At 37.0% G+C, this 20,064-nt stretch overlaps 1 protein-coding gene across 1 annotated transcript in view; it reads right to left on the bottom strand.

Annotated features, from left to right (window-relative positions):
* The window catches only part of LOC135470763 (uncharacterized), a 212,583-nt gene that overhangs the window by 18,818 nt on the left and 173,701 nt on the right, over positions 1-20,064 (bottom strand). Inside the window, exons 5-7 of the mRNA XM_064749803.1 lie at positions 11,219-11,348; positions 10,309-10,454; positions 9,129-9,283 (exon numbers count right to left, since the gene is read on the bottom strand). Coding sequence (XP_064605873.1) covers positions 9,129-9,283; positions 10,309-10,454; positions 11,219-11,348 — 431 coding nt within the window. The remainder of the gene's footprint in view (positions 1-9,128; positions 9,284-10,308; positions 10,455-11,218; positions 11,349-20,064) is intronic.

The raw sequence follows: 20,064 nt of genomic DNA, 5'->3' as shown, positions 1-20,064 counted from the left end.
TCAGACAATGGTACCAAGACAAAGGCAGATTTGAAGCTCAAAGTCACAGAAATACAGACAGAAAGTTGAAGACACAAACAAAGTTATTCAATTAAAGGATACATGAGCACGTGGGTTTTTTTCTTAATATGCAGTACATGATGTGACCTAACATACATAAAAATCAGCTTTCTTTTTGAGATGTAAACTGGCTCTAAACTACAGTTTTTGAAAGGCCCCATCAGTCAGTCTGGAAATTAAATAGCCAGATGTGACGTCAGTAGTGATAGGTGTCAGACCAACTTTGTTGGGGTGAGAGCCGAATTAGGGGCGCTAGGTTGGTCCCGCATTTCCAGTGCGTTCATCATTGACATCATTTTCTAATAACTCAGAACATTGATAGAAAATATGCATAAAATAGAGGGGTAATAAAAATTAAGAAATATAAAATATGTTCCTTAAAACCATACTCTTCCTTTTATAGTAAATTTTCATGTATCCTTTCAGGTAGAGCTACAAACATTGTTCTTTTTACTATAACCTGACCACCAACTACACATTTAACATCTGCTAAAATGGCTGACAATTCTGCATCTAGCTTCCAGTGCTGGATCGATGTATAATTAGGCTTAAATTGTCCTTTTTTTGGTGGCATCTTCATGTGGAAGGAAATTTTAATTACACCAATGACATTCAATAAAATGCCTATTGTCAGTCTTCATGTCTGGGCTTGACCAATCAAATGCAGGATAGTGTGATTCAAATTTGAAATTCTGGAGCACGTGATTTGTCTCTTCCTTGGTACCATTTATGGGGAAAATAAGATGATAATGTTTCAACAAAGGCAGTATAAAGCGGACACTATTTTAGGATGGTGTTAACGCAGGGTTTTGTCAAGTTGTCCACAGTGGCTGTCAGAAACGCTTTGTGGTACATCTAAGACATCTATTGTGTGAAAGTGAAAAAAGGCAGAAAGTTTGAAGAGATAAATACAGTAGTTTGACAAATACAGATGTAATAGAGAAGAAATTTCACAAAGGGTGACATTATATGTAAAGGAAATAAAGAAGAAAGAAGTGACATTTTCAGAGACAACCTGAAAGTACAACATCACACAAAACAGTAACGTCTGACATACAATTGTACATTTTGATGTCAAGTGTAGGTTGTCAACATTATACCTAGGAAATGCACATCAAAGAGTAAACAATACACTTAATGATATTCAGATCAAACAAAGAACATTTTCAAAATGTACTCAGACATACAGTTTCACAAAAATGATTAACAGAGACTCCAACAAGTTTTCACTTTACAAGGAGAGTCTTAATACACACCTGCTCGCCATTTATTCTGGTTTGTAATTTTTCGTGTAGCTATACAACCAAATTTATGATTATCATTAACTAAAATTGAATGGAATTCAATATGATCAAGGGAACTATGTAATAGGGATTACAACTTAGAACCATGGAAAATATCTGAAGTAGGCTGTTGACAATATGGCTATGGTGAACACTGAGACAAACACAAATGAGTTGGAAATAACATTGATTAGGCCATGTCTGGGATTGAGAGAACACAGAGAGAAAAAAAAAGTGAGAAAGGACAAAGCTTTTGCACAACATTTTGCAAGTTTGAAATATCCAACAGGCTCTGCTTGAAGAACATAAAACTTGGAAGCATCATTTATGTATTTACTTGTCTATTTGACTGGTATTATACATTGTACTCAAAAATATTTCACTTAAACGACGGCGACTAGCATTATGGACGGAGGAAACCTACGACCATCCGCAGGTTGATCATTTATGTAACTACCCTAGTCAAAAACATGCTGTCAAAGTGGAGAACAACACAGTGAAAGGTTGACAGCCTCTGCTAGCGTTGATAAATCTATGCTTAAACCCTTCAATTACTTTTTTCACAAAACCTCATAACAACTGAATAATAGCTGAACCGTAATGTGTCAAAAAATTATTCATGTTAGCAACATCTTCATTTAACTCCATTTGCAATTTTATGTTCCTAGAATCTAAGAAATTATGGTAGAGCCTTTTGGTTTAAAATGTGTACGAGCCAAAATAGTAATAAGAAAGTCTCAGAAGGGAACTATGCTCCCAACATGTCTTCAAACGATGAGTGGAAAAATGGTTGCGTGTTGTGCCTATTTAGCACCATACTACTTACTGTATTCAAACAATGTACTTGGGAATTGTTGTGCCTATTTAGCATTGTACTACTTACTGTATTCAAACAATTTACTTGGGAATTGTTGTGCCTATTTAGCATTGTACTACTTACTGTATTCAAACAATTTACTTGGGAATTGTTGTGCCTATTTAGCATTGTACTACTTACTGTATTCAAACAATTTACTTGGGAATTGTTGTGCCTATTTAGCATTGTACTACTTACTGTATTCAAACAATGTACCTGAGAACTGTTGTGCCTATTTAGCATTGTACTACTTACTGTATTCAAACAATTTACTTGGGAATTGTTGTGCCTATTTAGCATTGTACTACTTACTGTATTCAAACAATGTACTTGAGAACTGTTGTGCCTATTTAGCATCGTACTACTTACTGTATTCAAACAATGTACTTGAGAATCGTTGTGCCTACTGGGCACCATACTACTTACTGTATTCAAACAATGTACTTGTACCTGTAAATTTTTCACTTGTAGAATGACCCTCGGAATTGTAGATTTAAACCAGTGAGGCCCTACAACCTGCACGTCCTGACATTTGACCTCAGTAACTTCAAAGGTCAAAGTTCACTGGTTCACACTGGTCACTTCGGTTAAATTCTCCACTCATAAAACTCAGTACTATTCTATACATGAAAAACTCTTGACTATGACATATAGACTGTTTAAATAACAATCAAATAAATTAAAGAATGGGAATCAAGATATGCCAGTTGTTCCAAGGATAAAAGTGGAGACATCTAGTGGGTAGGACAGAAAACATCTCCGTAAACCTTCTGAGCGTTCCATATTACACTTTACATGTAACTCGATGGACAAAGACAGAGAAAGAGAGACACACACTACAAAGAGAAAGAGACACACACATGTACATCAGACAAGGTGACAAACATGTACTACAGACAAACATGTGCTAGACAAACACGTACTACAGACAAACACATCTAAAGACCAAAGGTAAGAGCTGTATATAACAAGCAAATGATCAGTGGGAAAATCAAATCCATCAGCAATAATTTCTTGCGAGAAAATAAAAAAAAAAATCATGTAAATAATGATTCATATACCACACAGGTAAACAGTTGTTATTGCGACAGGTAGTCATATGTGCATGTATATATATATATATATATATATATATATATATATATATATATACATACATACATACACACACATAAATGTAAATGATCGGTGGCTCCTAGCTTCCCTGCAGGAATCATGCCACAACAGGTAAATTACCGGTAATTGCAATCATATCAGACACACCTATATAGACACGTTGGCATCCACCCCATACACAGCCCAAAGAGGGGAAAGTACACACGCGCGATTTCCCAGTTTAAATGATACGACAGTGGTAAATGATATCATTCCTTTGTGGCGCGTCGCTGTCTATTCCAGGTAAATATGGCCAGGCACCTTGCCTGCAATTTTGTGATCGCCGAGAAAAAGGACTGATATAGGTCTCTTGAACCAAACTTTTCCTTTGCCTCTTTAACTGCCACTTTGTGACATTTAATGCCACAGAAAATGTCATCAGTTCCTGATGCACATGGACACAAATGTGGTAAAGCGTTATTTTATACTGATGTCTATTTATGTTTGTTTTTAATGTCTGTTATATATGGGATCCACTTGTTTTCTGTTTCACTGGCTATTTTATCACATAAAGGCATAACATGCACAATTTGGATGCAATCCCTCACTTTTGAATATAAAAAAGTATATTAAATATGTTCAGAACTGCTATTTTCACAAAGGGATTCTGCAACATGCCAGGCATCACCATTTACAATGGTCTGTATCTACTTTAAATAAATTCCAAGAGAGTTCTATTATTTTATATGTCCTTTGCCTCTAAATTTCTGAATTTCAGGAGCATTGACTTATCTTTTGCTTTACATTTTATGAAAGGTATGTATTCTTGCTATTATTTTTAATCAGCCTCAAACAAAATTAAAAGAGTTAAAAAAACTGACCTCTGTGTTACATATTTATAACCCATAAGCATATTTTCAGTCATATATAAAGTGATGGGCTAGAGAATTGCTGACATAATTGGTCTAATGCCATCCACATTCGTGTTTGATTCTGGTTAATTAATAAGGCCATATCTGTCCACTGCTCTGTTTGATCATTAAATAATGATTGTCTCATTGTCACACTACAGCTCTAAATTCATAGCTTAGTAATACGTAGTGCAAACTTTCCAAAATGACTCCACATTGCCTTCAGGGACAGCATCACACCACAAAGGGATATAACTCTGTTGTCGTACTTTCGTAGCCCGGGAGATCACGAACCGGCACCCAGACAGAGAGGCGCGAGGAATGCAGAACCCTTTATACAGCAGCCAATGACAGAGGAGTGAAGGCTATCATTAACCCCACTGAATCGAGAGAGGAGCTAGAGCTATGTACACACAAAACCTTGGTCTTGAAATAACCCCTCAAATAAACCTAATTGGCATTTTTGTATCCACTGTAAGAAAAAAGGTTTAATCTGGAAAAAATATGCCACTCAAATACATGTATTTAGGTGAGTGTACAACTGAAAGAAAAGCTATATTGTTATTATAAGCTAATTGTTATTTTCTGCTGTATGGTATAAAAATCAACATTTTAAGACTTCATGTGACAAACTGAAAAGCCCAAATGAGTTCCTGAAATAACCCTGAAATGACTGTTCACTTCTTGGAAACTTTTTTGTTTGTTTGTCTTCTAGTACTTGGAGTTCCAACCTAATGCCTAATGAAGTGAAATTTCACAACAGCTAGCCTATATGTACTTATTGCCATTTTTTTTCTTTAATACTGCTCCATCTGAAAATATTGAAGGATTACATTGAAATTTGAGCTGAAAATACTGAGGTTGAAGCAAAAATCCATTGAAAACATTGCAGAGAATGCATATCTGTGAGCATTTGTTGAAAATTACTATGTGTATCCAAGTTTTTCAGATATATTTAGTTTTATTCTTTACTAAATACTATTCAGTGGCATATCCTTTCACTCATATCTGATACCAAATCGTATACTGTGATGATGTTATTGCAGGACCAGTGTTTTGACCAGCAAATTAAGTTTGATCTCCCTAAGAGGAGATCTGTCTCAGTGAGGTTATGGGGGAGGCAGCCGCTGGGCATTTCTCTCCAAAAGGTGCATGATGCCCATCAGCTGTTCCCTGTCCGCCATTACAAAGCAGTTCCAGTCACATGCTCATGAGGAGGAGAACAGAGGATTACCTCGGTGGTGGAACTAGTGGCGAGCGATTCCTGGCAAATTAAGGTACATGGGTACGAGGTAAGACTTGAAGATTATAGTATGGGTTGACCAAAATAACATAGGGGGAAATATTAAGCTATACTGAATCATTAAAGGTGGAAAAAACATAAAATGGCATAAAGCTCGGATGGAAGAGCGCGAAAAGTTATTCCTAAATGTGGTCTCCAATGTTTTTTCCGATTTTTCTTAAGGAGAAAAAGAAACTTGAAAATTTTTTTTGAAAAATTTTTGTATGGTGGGTATTTGGGACCACATTTTGGTATTTATAGTCTTTGTTTAATGAAGTCATAAATGAGGATGTAACACAGGTTTAATATATAATTTTGCACTAGAATTTGTCACTTTCAGCTAACAAGTTTATTAAACCTCAATTTGGATCATATTTATATTTTCAATATGTTCATAAATATCATCAAAATTTAGGTTAAATGCACATCTTTCGATGTAAACAACAAATTTACATTTGCATACATTTATTACACAAGCATCACATCCTTATTTAGAGCATTATTATTCAACAATGATAAATACCAAATGTTGGTCCCAAATACCCACCATACAAAAATATTTTCAAATACCCTTTTGTCTTGAAAAAAAAAATCCAAAAAAATATTAAAGATCATATTTGCAAATAAGGTTTGACGCTCTTTCATCTGATTTTGGCATCATTTTCTTCTCCTTTAACATAGGCAACTGAATTATGATTCCTGAGAAATTATGGAGCCTGGGCGTAAGACAAGATTATATACTAATATTACAAATAAGAAAAGTAAAATTAGCTGTGATATAGTGATGCTATATCATTAACACATGAAAGGCTTTACTGATTTATTTACTTGATTGGTGTTTTATGTCGTACTCAAGAATATTTCACTTATACGACGGCGGCCAGCATTGTGGTGGGAGGAAACCGGGCAGAGCCTGGTCTAAACCCACAACCATCCGCAGGCTGCTGGTAGACCTTCCCACGCAAGGTGAAAGGCTTGATGATATTTTTTTATTTGTCTGATTGTTTCACTCTGCACTCAAAAATATTTCACTTATACGACAGGGTGATCAGCATTATGGTGGAAGGAAACCACAGTCCACGGAAACCCACGACCATCAGAAACACCTGATGATAATCATGTTGACAGCAAGGACTCCATGAAAATATAGCTGATAAAGTGAGATAAGTGATGCCAGTGATAACAATGAAATGGCTGACTACACTTTGATGATGGTAATTAAGCCCCAATTTTGAATGCTAATGGCATAAAAACTTACACATACAAATACCAGATGAAACAGTCACGTTTAAAAGCCTAGTAATATTTTAAAACTGGTAAAGTATGGACGGCATAAACAGTCATCCTTCTGAACTTTTCTTTTCTACTTTTCAGACACTTGATCACTCGTCTGCTCTTTTGTGAAAAATGTTTGCATATTCTGTACATTTTCATGGTCAATTTTGGAGTACAGTTTTCAGTGAAAAGAGATTATCATAATATATACATGAATACTTTAGACATAGATAAAACTCCATTAACATTCTGACAGAAAAACAAATACAGAGAGTGACGGCTTCGGAGGTCATGATCAGAAGTTCGTGAATTTTGCATAATGGTCTTCAGTGAGCATGTGATATTCATCATAATAAATTTATACAAATTACACCATTTTGAGAAAACCAACACAAAGAATGTTATATTCCACAAATCATCATACTAATATTCTAGAACAATACTCATGAATTACCAAAGAGTCAGGAGCCGACTGCACAAAGCCTTTTCTGACTTCAGTCAAAATTTTAAATCTTTCCAAAGCTCTCAGTGTTTGGTACTGAATGTTGAAATTTGGATACATCTGGCTTAAGACAACACTGATGAGGTGACAAAATTTTACTTTATAAAACCGAGAAAAAAAAAGCTTTTAGATCATATTTCAAATATGTTATTTCAAAAAAAAAAAGTCAGAAATGTCTCTGTGGAATCGGCCCATGATACATAATGGAGGCAGCTTTAATTACGAATTCCTTTTTTAATTACTTTTGGTTAAATGTTCATGCTAAATGATGCATGAAATCAGGTAAGAGTGTGAAATGAAAACATAAGTATAAACCATTGGAGATTTCGGAAAGTTCAATTAAAATAGAAAGCATGAATTTCACTGAAGTGGATTTAAATTTTCAGGCAAAACGCCTTTGTCAACCAACTGACTTAGTATGGCAGAAATTACTTTCAAAATCTTCAATGAGAAACACATTTTCCTTAAGAAAAGTTATGCGGGCATTAATTCTGTAGTTTCGCAACACACACATTATTTCCCTTTTCATGGATTATCCCCCCTTGATGGATGGTATCAGTTCAACTATCCAATGCTTTTAGCATTTGGATGTACTGGTGAGAAGGAATTTAAGCAACAACAGTGATCAACTGTGATTTATCCGCTTGCAAAATTTCTTGTAAGATTAACTACTTTAGAATCATTTGCAATTTGCTTCTGTGCATTGTGAAAGTGACTAAGTAAATAACAACATTTTCCACAGTCCCTATGATTTAATACTGAAATAAACGGCGGATACCTTGACAAGGGAAGCAACCTATGTATTACGAAAATACGCAATACTACACAGAATGACAGAAACATAGAGAGAAACAATAGAAAATGTAACAAAAAAAAAGGGCGAGAACCCACTACTTCTTCTGAGTGAAAGCATAGGTATTGAATTAGAGGTGCCAGAAGTATTACCCAATACTCATTGTGTATATCTCTTGTTAAAACTATACCATTAAATAATTAAAGGGACAATGTCTTCCATATTTACCCAAATAGGTGGAAGCCCATCAGCAAAGGTTAACAGTGCAATTAAGAAACTTAAAATGACTGAAAGTTTGGACGAATCTATAGCATGCAGAATATAACGGACAGACACAGATCATGTATAGAGTCAGGTGAAGTATGACAGTTACGTAAAAGTGAACTGAAAAAATAAAAAAAGAAAGTTCTACATTGAAAACATTAATTCAGAAAATCCAAATGAATCAGTCTGAATGTATAACTGAAAGAAAAAAGGAAAGATAGGAGAAATAGATGGAAGAGATTGACACAAACAGAAACAAACTTCAGCCAAATGATAGTTCACAGGGGTACAGGTACTGATTCCAGAAAGTCAATTATAATTTAAGACAAAATTTGAAAATTGATTTTAGAGCATATTTTTAGATCATAGAAATTCATCTATTGACCATCTCATAATTGTTATCTTCAGACAAATGCATTAAAACTTCAATAGTCAGAACAAAAAGAGATTTTAGATAATGACTGAATTCAAAACTGGCTTTGAGCAATCGGTCTCAGATAGCAAAACAGTTCAAGACTGGCAATTAAAGACTTCAAACATATCATGACACTGCCTCGGCCTAGCTTCAAATCAACAATCAGACAAAACACAGATAAAAATGGTTTAGGGGTAAAAACTTGTGAAAAAAATTGTGACACTCAAAGTACATCACAACTAAGTCTTTTACCTTCTACTGCCTCGCAAACTAGGCTAAACGAGTGATAGGGGCAAGATCTAGAAAAGTAAATTTTACAGGTTAATAAGGAAAAACAAAAAAAAAAAGGCAGGTGGTGATGGAAAGAGAGAGTTTGGAGTTTGAAAACTCACCTGTGACTTTGTAGCTTTGTCCTTTGGCAGACACTGGAAGGGGTAAAACGGAAGTTTGGCCTCGAGAGTTAGCCAGGGGTGGATCTCAATGTCCATAAGTGGAAGACGCAGTTCAGGGCTTGGCTCAATCAGCTTACGAATCAGATCCTGGCAGTCTGCGTACAGCAGTATTATTATTATTATTATTATTATTATCATAATACGATTATACATTGTGTTCTACTATTGGTTCAGTTTGGTCATGTGATTAAATAGTCTGAAGACAGCAACGGCAGCCTTAAGGACTGATAAAAACAAGGTTATGACTCTGCAGGTCGTTCAACAACAACGAAATAACAGACAGTCCTGTATAAATAGACCAGTGTTGCAAATACAGTTCTAAATACAACAACAACAACATTCACATGATGTCATATTGCATTATTCATGCAACATGACATGGGCTGAGACAAGGTGGTAATGTTATTTAATATGTAAACAAGCTCATAAATTAACGACTCAAACTTCGTTTACACGCTTGATTTGAAGACCAGAGTGTGAGCGTATTTGAAACATTTTCACGATTTGGCTACCGGTACCAGATTGTTGGTTGATTTCCACGGGTTCGTTTACAAATGCGTAGCAACATTTTAATATCCAAGCGCGGTTACCATGGTGATATATTCACCATAAATGTACTCCTTACAGCCCATGTGTCACTGCCCCTACAAGCAAATTTTGTACAAAAATCTTGAATAACGCTGAGGTCACTGCAGGGGTAACGGTGGTGAGGCAGTGGCCACTAAAACTCTAGTCATCTCAATCTTTGGTTATAGTAACAGAATATACACTGTGACATGCATTCTCATTATCTAGTATTCACAGCAAGATTCTAACCAACATCGAAACTATTTTTGTCGATGAATGCAGATTAGATAATTCAGCGCCAGGACACCAGCGGTGAAACTAAGCCTAAGCAAGTCTACGTGCGTTGCACACAGTCTCCAAAGGTCAAACTCGTCTGGTTGGGGCAGTAATACAAAGCCAGTGTAGAGAGCCATGCACTGTAAAGGGGTATGCTTCACTCCATGTTGTCAAAGAAGTTAAGCCCGGTATAATTTGTACCTTAATTTTGTGAGCAAGACGGACGATGTGCTATGAGACTGTCAGGCGCAAACTGAAATGGGTGGATTAGACTCACCTGACGTAAGATGTGCCATTTCACGGTCGTGCTGGTCGACCAAGCCTTTCTCTATCTGTTGTAACAGCTTCTGACGACGATACTGGTCAGTGTAAGGGGTGGTAAAGGGCAGCTTTCCCACAACCATGGCGTACATGATGATCCCGCTATGAAAAATATAGACAAAATATGTCAACCATCCAAGCATTTTGTTTTGTTTTTTTTTTTTCAATACCCTTTCTCATGACAGTACTTAACTCTCCTCATAATAGTTGTCTTCTATTTGGAGTGTTAATGCACAATTTCACTAGAAACCAACTCAATATGACATGAAACACTGATACACTACTTTTCATACAACAAAGAAATGCATCAAAATATCCAGGTATTTAATACAGGTAATGACATTAATGAAATTACCATTAAAACATGACATAAACTATGGGTCAACAAGGGCATATCATCTTCCCCAGATATCCAACCAGAAGAATTTCTTTCATTCAATGAAAAGGCACACACAAAGACAACTATTAACTCTGCCCTTGATAGGCACACAAAAAAGTTAATGGACATATCTAAATTCTTTCCAATGCCAAAATTTGCCAATTAAATTCGGGATTCTGGTCATTATGGACACCCTGTTAAATGGAAGCTAAATGAATGTCAACAATGATTTCTATTCGATAACATCTGCATAAGCTAATTTTTGATAAATCTGCCAAATGCATGTTAGTCCTGAACAATTAGGTTGAGTCATGTAAATGTTCCAAAAATTATTTTCCGAGTAGAACTGAGTATTCTCATCATTAAAGGCCTAACATGTTGTTACCATTTCCTATAAAAATCAACAATTTGGTTTACAACCTGGAAATTTTCAAGGCTTGACAATTCCGTTATTTTCTGAATATAAAGAACAACTTGGGTAACTTACAGACTCCAGATGTCGATTTCGGGACCATACTTTTTTCCAGCGGTAAACAGCTCTGGAGCAGCGTATTCGGGAGACCCACAGTGTGTTTTCATCAGCTCATCACGGCTAAAGGTGTTACTCAAACCAAAATCTGTCAGGAATATAAAATAAAAACATTGAAAATCTGACACCATGATCAGCTGAACAACTAGCAACAGCTGAAGAACACCCATCGTGCTGGCAGTCCACATTGAGAAATTACTCCAAGAGTTACGTCCCTTTGACCATACAGGATACTTTTTTTTTTTTGGCAAATCTGAAGCATTATTTCTTGCTTTGGGTTTACATGTAGTCCTTTTCAATAGCATAAAGTTAATTTTAGCTGGGGGCCTGCACAACAGACGTATTTCATCAACATCACAATCATACTAATGAATATATTATTTATCAGCGTAACAATACGTTAGTAAACAATCCTACGCACCAGCAAGCATGTTCTAAACACTTAGATATTCTAGAACATTATAGCTTTTTTGTGGTTGTCTTCGTCATGAAAAATTCTGAATTTCAAAATAATTCATCTTTGAAAATGGTTCCAAATTTTTCATAAACTTAGTTTAAAAGTGAACGCTTAAATCTAGAAATATACAAAGATTATCAACATTTAGCTTTGAAGTTATAAAAATCATTCTTCAGTATTCATTAGTAAAAAGCTGCGTCATACATCAATTATGATTTTTATTTGTGAATTCTTTTCTGAGTGACAAAGAAATTTCAAGAAATATTAATCTGTCTGTTATGTGGTGTACAATATACACCACTTGTGACGCATTCATGACAAATTTGAGTATGAACATAAAACATGTATGAAATTTCACACTAAGGATACTTAAGAACAATGACATCTTAAAGAAAAAGAACAGCTTGCATATTGCTTGAAAAATGGTTCTCTGTAGAAAAAAAAAACAACAACAAAAACACACCTAACAATTCCCTCAAGTATTTGATTTTTATCAACTAATGGTAACTGTCACTCAGCACACTGAACAACAAGCACATGTGCGTTTTGGAATTTCAAGGTTACATTTCCTCATAACACTTGTTACATCAGACAGCCTACAGCCTTTAAGCTGGTAAAGAAACTGAGGGGCTTTAGTGTTTGCTCCCCCACCCCTTTGGGTCAGGTTATATCACCCTCCTTCAAACACATATTCTCAGCCCTTCTGGGGACTCACCCCTGACTGGTCGGGTCAGCCAAGCATTTAGCCAATCAGCCAGGATCTACAGTCTGACATAAGCCCAGCTGACATCTCCCTCAAACCAGACTAGACTGATACCATCATGTCTGGGGTCTCACCATATCACATCAGGGGCACCATAATACCATGTGTTCATTACATCATTGTCAAGGTCAATTGTCACACACTGATTGTTCTTTGGCCTTTGGAATGGGGTGATACCTCACACAAGCTAGCTGTACTGAAGTCCTTTAAACATACACACAACGTTTTTTGAATCACTGTCTTTCCTGAAGTCTTGGAACTATATACCAAATACATGAGTTACTAGATTAATTATAAAATTCTGACAATATTCCATTTAAACAGAAATTTGTTATGCAAACCATCTTACAAAATCTGTTCAATTAAAAAACTGGAAATCAAACTACCTATCTGAGGCTTACACCCACTTTACATATGGTGCACTGGTATCCAGACAAACACTGAAAATTTGTTTTCACACATAACGCGACATTTTCCTAGCTGTTTTTTATCTGATAAAAATTCATCAGTAAATGTATATATACAGTCTATACTTATTGTTTTTTTGCATCTGGATCATATTCACAGTCTGAATCAACACAATCACCTGCGAAAGTCTTCCACTGGTTATTCCATGAAACTCTGTCATGTGATCAATTAGCCTTCAGTGTTGTAATTAGCACAATTACAATGCTCACATTGAAATGAATGTTGAATGTATCCTAACCTGGTTCATTCTTACCATTTATTCTGCAACTTGTCACAGGGAAATATTCCAGTTTATCTTAATTTAGTTTTCTGGTATTTGTATTTGTTTGTAATAAACATAAGACAGAGAGCATAACTTCAGTTGAGCCAAAGTTTTTATGAGGTTTGACTCAATCTGTATACCGGTTGTTAAAATCAATTCCACACATAAGTTTTCAAATCTGGAGCAGCACAAATTAATCCACTCAATCAAACAACACAACTATTTTGAAATAAAAAAGCAAAAAGTGTTTTCTTTTGATTCTCAGCAGGAAGGATTTTAGAGTTGCCAAGGATTAATACACACATGGTATTTTCCTTAGAGAGCTGACACGACGTGTCGAAAACATTTCAACACCCTCACTTAATAGTCATATACTGGTCCAAAAATGTCAATTATTTTACTTTTTCAATCTGACCACACAAATCCAAGTTTCTTGCTCAGGGAGTTGTGAAAGTTGCATTTGGAAACCAATACAAGAAGTGACCATTTAAAGAAGCCCATTAACACAATATATATATATATATATATATATATATATATATATATATATATATATATATAATTGCATTCTGCTAGTTTTCATTTTCATATGGCAATGTTCATTTGACATTCTAAAAACCTTTAACTGTCAATGGCACTTTAAAAACTATAATTTTAACCAGAACAAACAGCCCATAAACCACTACATGTCAGTACAAAAATCTGTTTTAGCAGACAACCTCTCACAGACCTGAACAGGGGACTCAAAACTGCATAAATACTAAATCTGTGACTCTTTGTTAGACACTATGATTAGAAAAAACCCTCACCACCAGCTATTGTCATCAAATTGTCAAGTACAACGTAACCTATTTACACCTGTAGATTAACAAATTACATCCACAACAGCTGTCCAGGTAAATAACTATTATGTTAGCTCTGTCAGGTGGGCTGATCAATGACAGGTGTAAGAAGTTGATTACAGGTGAGAACTGCATCCTACAGGTAAATAAGATGTGGCGTAAATTGCACGTGAAGATGCCTTCAGGTAAGAATTACATGAAAGCATTGGTTGTTACCTGTTAGCCAGGTATATATACTGATTTGAAACTATCAGGCACAAATAGAAATAAATTGATGACTGCAACATTTCAACTCTGAATAAAGAACAACAACTGTCTGCTTATTTACTGCTTTAGCTGTTTTTTGTTTGAATGATTTTGGTAACACTCCTTTATTTTCAACACATGAACAAAATAAACAAAATGTCTAGTTATGGAATGTGTGCTTTATTTTAAGTGAATGATGGATGTTTTGGGGAAATAACTTTTAATGTGCAGTGACTAATACTTTTCGGTCAGTTTTTGAAACAGATAAAATACATGATACTGGACAAACAAATTATATATATAAAAAAAAAACAACAAATGTCTGAATTTGTGTTTGAGCGAAATGGTTAATTTGTCAACCACATTTGGTTGGATCCTTATCAGATGCTTGCCTGCGGTATTTCAGGCTGATTGCACAAGTCTATCTGATGCACCGAGTATCTCATTATCTAGGGGCAGTGTTATTTGTGAAATGGTTCATAATTACACCTATATACTCCTATCTCCTGCATACAGCAATTGTGTACAAACTATCAATGCACATTAATCACACCTGCAATCTCGTACATCAAAGGGTTAGTCGGACCTGCTCACCTGCACTGGCAAATAGGTAAACAAATTATCTGACAATAGTGTCATCAAATACTGCAAAATATGAATGACTCAATCTGTGATGAAAAGGGGAGTAGAAACTAGTTCTATGAAGTAAATAAGTTTTGGATTCCTGTCCGCAAAACGAGTTCCGCTACCTTCCTCAAAATGATTTTAACAGTAACTCGTAACTTTTGAATATCTTGACAACTAAGACCATGTTCAGTAGCATTTTCGATACATGGAGGAATAACACTGTTATCTTATCTTTAATATTAAAGGGATTGCTTTGTCGCAAACTTCTATGTAGAATTTTCAATAGCAAAAATGCATGAAGTAAGTATCAGGAATAAAAGAAAACGGCCAAAATCAGCCCAAGAGAATCTCTCTCTGTTGATAGCACATCTGGCACGTGCATTAATAGAAAAAAAAAATTGTAAAAACTATGGCTGAACTGAATATATTCCTGCATAAAACAAGGACCACGTTTACATTTCCAGACAAATCACAAGTGAGAAAAAACGTGATCATATTCCATGTCTATATGAAAGTTGTGAGAGCAGCCATTATGTCGATGGGTTAAGAGCAAGAGTTGATTGGCAAGAGCTCTTGCTATGACTACACCAGGTAAATCATACGGGTTATGTCCAACTACTGAAAAAAGGAAACAGCCCACTCCAAGCTCCGGGGTCACGAAGTGATCTTAGACTTAACTCAAACGTTTAATCATTAAATTTGGTCCGTTCCTTTGTGAAATTTGATTTTAGTGTAACCTACCTATAATATACGTTGTATGTCAAGCAAGATTTTGACCTTGTTACTTAGGAGATAACTATCTTAGAGTGTTTTGAAATTTTGACACAAGTCTAAGATCGCTTCTTGACCCCGGAGCCTGGTGTTGACTGTTTCCTGTTTTGAGTAGTTGGTTGGGGCCTGCTCTCTTCCAGCGAGTTGAAAATTGAGGAAATATGATTGGACAAAAATCCCTCAACTTGGGCATGATAGTCTGTAAACTACTCTCTTCTACACAGAAGCTTACTATTTCAAAAACTGATCAGGACACAAAAATGCCTTTTTGAGAAACATCAAATGATATGTTTTTATTTTCATTACTACACACACAATATCCTTGACTTGTCTTTTCCTGGTTAAAGACAAACTGGCTATGAGGTAAGAAGGCTACGTCAGACAGTGAAGTCCACCACTCAGACTTTAAGAGGAAATCCTACTAACAGGTCACTCTCCAAGTGACTGCTGAAGTGTTCTATCTAAACAGTCCCTCAGAAAATGTACTCTATACCCTGTTAAGCGATCTAGTCAATACAACCAGAGTGAAGGAGCTATAGGCACTGCTTAAAGACTTTAACCCCGGTATTTATGTACCCATATAGTGTCCTCCACTCCAGAAGTACCACAGAAGAAGTAATAATAAGCTACTCATGAAATACAAGATGGACAAGTCTCTCTCAGGAACTAATGCCTAAATGGAGTGGTCTGGAAAAGTATTAATCAAACCCTATGACTAGCAATAAAGCTCGTCAAAACCATGCAATGAGGCCATCATCCTTACAAAATTTTTTTTGTTGGACGTAACTTGACACTATCAAAAAGCAATGCATGCAGGATCGGTTGATTAGTAATTTGTAATTCTTTGTTCTGGTTAATGATAAAGAAATTAATATTGTCAGGAATATAATGAAATTTTCTTTTATTACTATTCCAATTAAGGTTTAATTTAGACTATGGTTCACTTTTTGGAGTGTCGGTCGGATTTACACTCAACAAAAATATTTTTAATGATGACCTAGTGTGCCTTTAGTTACCCTATTTTCTCAACCTTTTCGCATATGAAAGTGCAACTTTCATTGCAATTTATGCACATTTTTAATTTCATTTTGGCAGCAACACTACATTTGCTGGATTGCCCAATTTTAGGGCTTCACAAAACATATACTTTTATCAGTCTATGCCCTCAAAGTAGGCTTGAATAAACACTTTGTAAACATAGTATTTAATTGATGTTAAAAGCAGTTCTCTATCAATTTTTCAATGGGCCCTTCCGGCTTGTGGGTGAAGGTAACTGAGTGCCTTAAGTAACTACACAGAGAGATCTCCTGACTTATAGCAACAGTAGGATCAGTGAGAGGTTTACTGGTGGCAGGGGTTGACTGGCTGCAGAGAGAATGACTGATTAGTCAACTGAGCCAGTAAGGGCCTCCCACAACAGTAGAATCAGCTAAAGCTTTACTGGTGGCAGGGGTTGACTGGCTGCAGAGAGAATGACTGATTAGTCAACTGAGCCAGTAAGAGCCTGCCACAACAAGAGCTTTATTGGTGGCAGGGGTTGACTGGCTGCAGAGAGAATAACCCTTTAGTCAACTGAGCCAATAAGGGCCTCCCACAACAGTAGAATCAGCTAAAGCTTTATTGGTGGCAGGGGTTGACTGGCTGCAGAGAGAATGACCCTTTAGTCAACTGAACAAGTAAGGGCCTGCCACAACAAGAGCTTTATTGGTGGCAGGGGTTGACTGGCTGCAGAGAGAATAACCCTTTAGTCAACTGAGCCAGTAAGGTCCTGCCACAACAAGAGCTTTATTGGTGGCAGGGGTTGACTGACTGCAGAGAGAATGACTCTTTCGTCAACAGAGCCAGTAAGGGCCTGCCACAAGAGCTTTATTGGTGGCAGGGGTTGACTGGCTGCAAAGAGAATGACTGATTAGTCAACTGAGCCAGTAAGGGCCTGCCACAAGAGCTTTATTGGAGGCAGGGGTTGACTGGCTGCAAAGAGAATGACTGATTAGTCAACTGAGCCAGTAAGGTCCTGCCACAACAAGAGCTTTATTGGTGACAGGGGTTGACTGGCTGCAAAGAGAATGACTGATTAGTCAACTGAGCCAGTAAGGTCCTGCCACAACAAGAGCTTTATTGGTGGCAGGGGTTGACTGGCTGCAAAGAGAATGACTGATTAGTCAACTGAGCCAGTAAGGTCCTGCCACAACAAGAGCTTTATTGGTGGCAGGGGTTGACTGGCTGCAAAGAGAATGACTGATTAGTCAACTGAGCCAGTAAGGTCCTGCCACAACAAGAGCTTTATTGGTGGCAGGGGTTGACTGGCTGCAGAGAGAATGACTGATTAGTCAACTGAGCCAGTAAGGGCCTGCCACAACAAGAGCTTTATTGGTGGCAGGGGTTGACTGGCTGCAGAGAGAATGACTAATTAGTCAACTGAACAAGTAAGGGCCTGCCACAACAAGAGCTTTATTGGTGGCAGGGGTTGACTGGCTGCAGAGAGAATGACTCTTTCGTCAACAGAGCCAGTAAGGGCTTGCCACAAGAGCTTTATTGGTGGCAGGGGTTGACTGGCTGCAGAGAGAATGACTCTTTGGTCAACAGAGCCAGTAAGGGCTTGCCACAAGAGCTTTACTGGTGGCAGGGGTTGACTGGCTGCAGAGAGAATGACTGATTAGTCAACTGAGCCAGTAAGGGCTTGCCACAAGAGCTTTATTGGTGGCAGGGGTTGACTGGCTGCAGAGAGAATGACTGATTAGTCAACTGAGCCAGTAAGGGCCTCCCACAACAAGAGCTTTATTGGTGGCAGGGGTTGACTGGCTGCAGAGAGAATGACTGATTAGTCAACTGAGCCAGTAAGGGCCTGCCACAAGAGCTTTATTGGTGGCAGGGGTTGACTGGCTGCAGAGAGAATGACTGATTAGTCAACTGAGCCAGTAAGGGCCTGCCACAAGAGCTTTATTGGTGGCAGGGGTTGACTGGCTGCAGAGAGAATGACTGATTAGTCAACTGAGCCAGTAAGGGCCTCTCACAAAGTCCCTATGATTCAGCTTTACTCCTACCAGATGTTAAGATGCTTGTGAACTGAGAAATGTCTTGAGCACCATCTAAACCAGACTTACAGGAAAACATCAGTGACTATGTTTTCACACAGTAAAAAGCACTACTACATTTGGGATACACTAATTGGACATCATGAATCATACAATTGATACTGCAGACATGTATGGAAAAGGGATCAATTGAGTATTATGACATTTCAGTGATATTCCTTTTTCTAGATGTAAAACATTTAACAAAACATGCATAAATTAATACGCAGGATCACTTGACTGCTTTGGACATATGCATTCAGACATCTTTTCATACTTTGAACAGCAATGGTGTAATCAAACCCCTGCATCTTATCATATCGAATCAAAATATGCCTAATATGTAAACAACCTATCATGCCTGAGAACTGCAGAATGAGATAATATGTTTCAGATCCCACTACTGAGGCACAGTTACGGTTAACCTAATTGTTACACGAACATACAACAGTTGAATGGCTGCCAACTGGGATGCTGAAGAAGTGGATGTACGTGTTGGCAGCCATGAAAACAAGAGAAGTAAAATAATGATGGAGTTTAGGGCTAGTGCATGTACTAACAGGATTGTGTGTTTGAGGTGGAGGCAGGGCTGGAGGAGCGGGGAGGGGGTTTGGAATTGTTGGTTACATAACACACTTTTTGCTGCACTCAACACTGCACTCATGAGAGCAGAACACTTACACTGTCCAGAATGATGTGTTAGTTGATGCACTAAGTGTACTCGGTTTATGTCTGTCAGTTTACTACGCAGTGTGAAGTAACTCGGCCCCACCATATCTCAGGTCCTATTTATTCAGCCTGCATTTTACTTGGTGAAAGTAGTTCAAGGTGCAATTCTGACACAAAAATATTTACCTTTTTTTTCCAAATAATTTGCAAGTGTTTAACATTTTTTTAGGCAAAGGATATAGTATTAAGTTGACAAAACACTTTACCATTAACAAACCTTCCTGTAGTACAGGAACTTTTGCAATGCACGTCCCTTTCAAGACTATATATATAATTAACATGGGTATAGTCGTACTTTTGAAATCCTACATGTATTTAAGCCTACTGCAATGACGTGCCTTCATTTGGGTTCAATGTTCCTTATAATTTCAAAGGTTATTTTGCCAATATCATGTAAGTGTCGCCTTCTGGCAGGCCATCATTAAGTGCGCGACATGCAAGTGTTTATATAATGCTGCCTCACTGGAATGCTATGCTGCAGATACAAGAGATGAAGCCACGCACAGCAAAAGTATACTGACACCAAGCCCGCCAGTGCTCCTTATACTGAGTGCCAATTAAACCA

Source organism: Liolophura sinensis, chromosome 7 (genome assembly GCF_032854445.1).
Source record: "Liolophura sinensis isolate JHLJ2023 chromosome 7, CUHK_Ljap_v2, whole genome shotgun sequence".
Taxonomy (NCBI): Eukaryota; Metazoa; Mollusca; class Polyplacophora; order Chitonida; family Chitonidae; genus Liolophura; species Liolophura sinensis.
Note: the sequence above shows the minus strand (reverse complement) of the source record. Positions and strands in the feature narration are given on the sequence as shown.